This window comes from Galeopterus variegatus, unplaced genomic scaffold (assembly GCF_000696425.1).
Source record: "Galeopterus variegatus unplaced genomic scaffold, G_variegatus-3.0.2 Scaffold761, whole genome shotgun sequence".
Lineage (NCBI taxonomy): Eukaryota > Metazoa > Chordata > Mammalia > Dermoptera > Cynocephalidae > Galeopterus > Galeopterus variegatus.
The window spans coordinates 15,697-21,755 of NW_007726872.1; the positions used below are offsets into that span (position 1 = coordinate 15,697).

Sequence of the window (6,059 nt, forward strand, 5' to 3'; positions counted from 1 at the left end):
ATTTCAGGCCTTCTCATATTTTGGTGAGTGTCCAAATCAATTCGGAATACTGTTAAATTCAGTTTTTAATTCAGAAGGTCCACGGTGGAGACTTCAGATTTACCATTTCTCAAACTCTCAGGTAAAGGCAGTGAACCCTATAGTCAGTACATGGACTTGGATTTGGGGTCAAAACAAGAGATCCCTCCATCAGACTTTTCCATTATATAAAGGCCCTTAGGTAATATATACATGACAAGGACGAAACAATAAAATCAAGAAATTTATTAACAAATATACAAAACTCAAACAGTTCATTTACTGAGTTTGTCTTACAAATTTCAACTGATGCTATACAATATTTACAAATATACAAGACTCCCACCTGTACGTGACCTTTGGTCCATTTGTGCTATCTCATTATCTGCAAGAGAAACCTAAATGTTAATATTTGAATAATTAAGTATTTACATCACTTTGTGTTGGTTTTTAACTGAAACAATTACCACTAAATGACTAAAAGGAATGGGAATAATGCTACAAACACAAACTTGCAATAAAGTGCAGTTTCAGACAAACTTAGCTATGAGTTTTCTTCTTTTAGACAGGTATCCACAGTCCATATGGACTTTTTTTCTGATCTATTTTAGGTGAACCTGAAGATAGTTCTTCTCCAACAGCTTTAGCTGATTTCTGTATTGGCTTTGCTACAGAATTCTGTAAGAGAACAAATTAAGTCAGCTTCCCAAATACACATTTTTACATGCTTATATTTGCTTTCCAGAAAATACATTAAACAATTCCATTTAAGAGACTTAAGAGACATTTTGAACCAAATGCAAAGTGCAGACCTCATTTGTAACTTGATTCTATCAAACCATAAAGTCAGCACACTACAAGGGAACATTGGACAGTTTGAGGTTTTGTTTTTTAAGCACTTATTTTAAAACTTAAGGGTTAATCTGAGAGTCCATTTTAAAATATTCTAATAAAAAAAGGAAAAATACTTTAAAGAAATGGCAAAATATTAAAACTGTATGTGAATGTTAGATATGGTAAGGGACCATTATTAATGGTCATTTGTAAAAGTGTCAAAAATACAAGATATTAGTCCTATTTACAAAGAGGCTTAATAGGCTCCAAATTATCACAAAGCTAAAACAAAAATAAAAGCCTGCATAATGCAAATATATTCGAAATCCAATTTTTAGTGGTCAATATTTGGATATACTTACATTAGAGCTAAAAGCTATGCTTCTTTGCTGGGAAGATTTCTCATTAGGAGTTTTAATTCCATCTTCTGTTAGCTTTTCTGACAGCTAGACAGGTAAGAGAAAATGTATTTTTTAAAAAACATATCACTGGTTTACAAGTACTGAATAAAATAGCAGCCCAACTGTATATAAATTTAGTTGTAGACACAGCGTAAATGTAGAACTGAGTTTTCCCCCTTAACAAAACCGATTTAATCACAGACCTAAGACACTCTTCCCCAATATTTCATTCCTCTACTGCAAATTCAAGTTAACTTTTGAAAGTCATACCACAATATACCTAGTTTCAAGAAACTAAGGCATTTGCCAGTTGGGCACCAAATCATCTGAAAAAGCAAATATACTAAGACCTTAACTGCCTACTAATACTTAGCAAACCCATGTCCAGGGCCCAATGATAGGTTCATTTAGACAGGGCATCTATACTGTGTTAAATTTTATCAATCTCTAACTACTTTAAGTCTATACAGTTATAAATTTTAAGCTTTAGCTTTCACATAATTAACTTAAAAGTACAGTGCAATTTGCCAGTGCACATCCTGCATATTCTGGAGAATTATAATAAACTTATCTGCAAGTGAAGCAGGCCTCCTCTTCTGTAATCTCTCAAAACATCTGGAATATATTGCATATATTATGAAAGGGACATCTGTATCACAGATGCCCCACCATTACAAAGTGTACCTTTGCTTAGTTTAAAATTTTTCTTTAGTACTCTAGGCAAACAGTACCTGTCCCAAATTCTAGCATGCACATGGATCTACCGACAAAACACTAAGCTTTCGGTGTGCGAACATAAACTTAGTTAAAACCTCTGATATTTTGCCCAATTATCAATTACCAACAGATTTTCTTCATCAATGTCTGGAGACCACATTCATGATTTCTATAAGACAGAAATAAAGCAGATAAACTATACTGTATGTTGAGTACAGAATTTGCAGGAACATAATGCTGCAAATGAAAGCTACCAATAAACACTCTATGAAGACTAGAATAACACTAGAGTTAGATAATACATTTTTTGATGGGTGGGAGCTGGCCAGTAGAGCGATTGAATTCTGGACCTTGGTGTTATCAGCACCATGCTCTAACCAAATGAACTAATCAGCCAGCCAAATATTTGATAGAGATCACCAAAGTACCAGCTACAATACATTAATGGTGTTATAAAATAGTGCTGTGCCAGCTGAAAATAAAGTTCATTAATCTCCCATATTCATGGGTATGACAATATCTAGTATTGTCAGATCTGCTATTTGGATTTCAGCAAATCAGGCATAGCTAATGTTCCCAAGTACTATTGTCTAAGATAAAGTACGGTTAATCAGATCTTCCTCACAGTAGCTTTCTGGAGATTCTGTTCAGATAAACCTAAAATACTTACCTTGACTTTTGCACCATTACTTGGTACAGCTGTTCCACGGCTTGTCTGTTTATCTACAGGAACATTCCTGAGACTAGCTGGCAAGTCAAGGTTGGTTGTTCCCAAAGCTTTTGCTGCATTGGCTTTTGCTATTTCTAACAGCTCCATTCGATCTAACACAGAAAAAAGACATTTATTAATCCTGTAGTATTTTCCCCAAGAGGACTCAATCACAAAATAAGCATGTATAATGCTATTTTAAGTAAAACAAAGACGTATAAGTCATTCGTTTTATTTTCAAAAGTATAACCTTATTCACAGAAACAAAATTCTCTACCTCATCTTTTGCTAACAAAAATATCCATTGCTAAATTATTTTCAGTTCTCCTGACCAAAGACCTTAACATCACTTTGCTTTCTCTTCAAACATATTTCTGAACATCAGTGTTTTGCAGTAGTTTTTATATGGTACAATTGTCACAAATACTGAACCAATATTGACACATTACAAACTAAAATCCATATTCAAACAAGTTTTTTTAACCCAACATCCTCTTTTCTATTCCATGGATACAAGTACTTTGTTTGGTTTCGTTTTCTTGTGGCTGGCCGGTAGGGGGATCCCAACCATGACCTTGTTATAAGCCTGCGCTCCAACCAACTGAGCTAACCAGCCAGCCTGTAATTTGTTTTAAAATACTAGACAATTTTGTTCCTTAATACAGCTGACTTAAAAAGGGAGGTGGGCAGGGCCGGCCCGCGGCTCACCTGGGAGAGCATGGTGCTGACAACGCCAAGTCAAGGGTTAAGATCCCTTTACCGGTCATCTTTGCCAAGTCAAGGGTTAAGATCCCTTTACCGGTCATCTTTTTTTTTTTTTAAAAAGGGAGGTGGGGGAAGAGTGTTTTGATACTGTACATCCCATTCAACAGTTAATTTAGCAGAAGCTTAAACAACTAAGTCACTAACATTTAAAAGGCACTAACAACAGTCAGCCACTAGGAAAAATTTTCCTCCACCCTGAGCCATTTAACACCTGTAGTTGATCTTTAATCCTTAGGGAAAAGAATGTCTATATTCAAATACAATCAGCAGGCCAACGGCCCAAAAAAAAAAAAAATAGGCACTCCATATCCGCGGGTTCTGCGTTCATGGATTCAACCAAGGAACAGATCGAAAATACTAGGAGAGGGCCGGCTCATGGCTCACTTAGTAGAGTGCGGTGCTGATAACACCAAGGCCACGGGTTTGGATCCCTATAAAGGGATGGCCAATTAGCTCACTTGGGAAAGCATGGTGCTGACAACACCAAGTCAAGGGTTAAGATCCCCTTACCGGTCGGTCATCTTTTAAGAAAAAAAAAAATATTGGGAGGAGAGAATTCCATCGGTACTCAACATGTACAGACATTTCTTTCTTACTATTCTCCACTTGGTACAGTATAACAAACACGATACAGTGTAACTAGAAATGACTTACAGGATGTGTGTAAGTTATATGAAAATACTGCGCCATTTTATATGAGGGACTCAAGCGTCCGCAGACTCTGGTATCCACAAGGGATCCTGGAACAATCCTCCGCCGAGGGACGACTGTACTAGATCCCAATTACAGTGTAATTTTAAGTATTCACCAGCTAATGTACTCCTTCATTCCCCGAACAAAAAGACTATTAAGATTTCGTGCACCATAATATTGAAACTACACAGCAACTTTGGTTCCCTAGCCTACTCACAAACACCCTCGCTATACATTTAAAAGGTGAAAAAGAAACAAGTTAACTGGGCGTCTCTTAACAACTGACCCACCTTTTTCACTTAAGCGAAGGGGGGTTCTGCTCCGAGACCTGGTTCTGGATCTCTCCCTCCATCTGCTGTGTTCCTCCGGGTACACCGTGCGACCAAAGCCGTAACAGCGTCGCCCCCGCGTGATCGCATAGGCCCTCCTGTAATACGACCTTCCTCGAGAGCGCGACCTGCTACGGGATCGGTACGGCGAAGGAGGCCGGTAATACCGCCTGGATGGCCCATAACGCCTCTCTCGGTACCGGCGGCTGCGAGATGGCGACCGGCTCCGAGAGTAAGACCGCGAGTAGCGCCTGTACTTCCGCTGGTGGCGCCTTCTGGAACGAGACCTTGACCTGCTCCTTCTCCGGGGCCGGCTCCGACTCTTGGACGATGACCGACTCGAGACGCGAGAATCGGACGGCGAGCTTCTAGAAGAGGAGCGGCTCGTGGACCGCGAAGACTGCCGGCTGGACTGGCCCGACCGGGACGTCGAGGGACAGTCCTTCTCCTGCGGCGAGCCGGGCCACATGTCGTTCACGTAGTTGGACATCTTTGCCTGCGACCTTCACCTTCCTTTTCTTTAGAAAGAATCCTTTGCCGAAAACTCGAGACTACAGAAAAACAAGGAGAGAGAGAAGTCAAGCCCAGGAAGTGGGAGCCCGCGCAGCGCCGACCGGAAGCCAACGGCCGGGCGCCCTCGGGAGGCGGAGCCCTGGCGCGGGCGGCGCCCGCCGAGAAAAGAACCGAGTCAAAACCACTCAGCGCCGTGCGGCCGCGGCCCGGACGCGGAACGCGGCCTTCCCACCCCGCTTTCTGTGCCAGGCGGGACCTAGCATTGTTCCTGCCGCCCACAACCGAGAGAACGACTGGAGCGACCCGTCAGCAAAAACTTACCACAGGCCGCCAAGCCTCCCTGTGGACGGAGAGAAAGGGCCAACGGCAAGAGTTCCTTGCAGAGCTTAGAACGAAAACGGGCTTTTCCAACCTATTTTCTCTCAAACGAGAAGCAATGAACGTACACCTCCACCGTCACGACGCCAACTAAGCGGCGCCTCTCCTGAAGCGTCGAAAGTACCAGAAGCTGGCGGCCGGAGCATGCGCAGAAACGTTGGCGCGATGGGCGTGGCTGCCCTCTTGCCCAATCACCGGCTTAACTCAGCCCTCCCTGCGCCCCGCCCTTAGCCTTGTGCGGTCGCCTCGGGAATGCGCATCGCGACCGGGACTCAAGGGCGGTGCTTCTACATCTGGACGTCCCGCGGCCTTGGGCTGTTTTGTTTTCTGGTCTAACGGAACTGCGGGACCGAACCTGTCGCCAGAAAATTTGGAAGTGAGGCGGCCCGCCGCGGCGCCACACCAGGCTGCACAGGAGAGCGTGGTGGAAGGGGAGGGATGGCCGCAGGCTGCATAGGCCTCGGACCTGGTACTCTCCGACGGGGTGATGCCGACAGGATCTTTGCCTACCCCCTCCGGAAAGCTGCAAACTCGGGCTGTGCCTCTGGACCCTCCTGGCCACATCCTCCTGCCCTGTGTCTGGCGGCGACGGCGTCCAGACCCCGCCAGTCTGTGGGACAAGTGAGGAGATGGAGGGGCCCGCTCCCCAGCCCCGGGGCATCACCGGATCCATTAAAATGCAATACAGCCGCCGTCCCTCGG

General features: G+C 43.5%; 1 protein-coding gene across 1 annotated transcript; it reads right to left on the bottom strand.

Annotated features, from left to right (window-relative positions):
- Nucleotides 1-249: 249 nt before the first annotated feature.
- RSRP1 (arginine/serine-rich protein 1) lies at nt 250-5,465 on the bottom strand. Its single transcript, XM_008572158.1, has 5 exons — nt 5,301-5,465; nt 4,428-5,017; nt 2,641-2,792; nt 1,215-1,298; nt 250-696 (listed from the first exon to the last, which is right to left on the bottom strand). Exons 2-5 carry the CDS (start codon nt 4,954-4,956, stop codon nt 580-582), a joined length of 882 nt encoding a protein of 293 aa, XP_008570380.1. The 5' UTR covers nt 4,957-5,017; nt 5,301-5,465; the 3' UTR covers nt 250-579.
- Between the last annotated feature and the right edge of the window lie 594 nt (nt 5,466-6,059).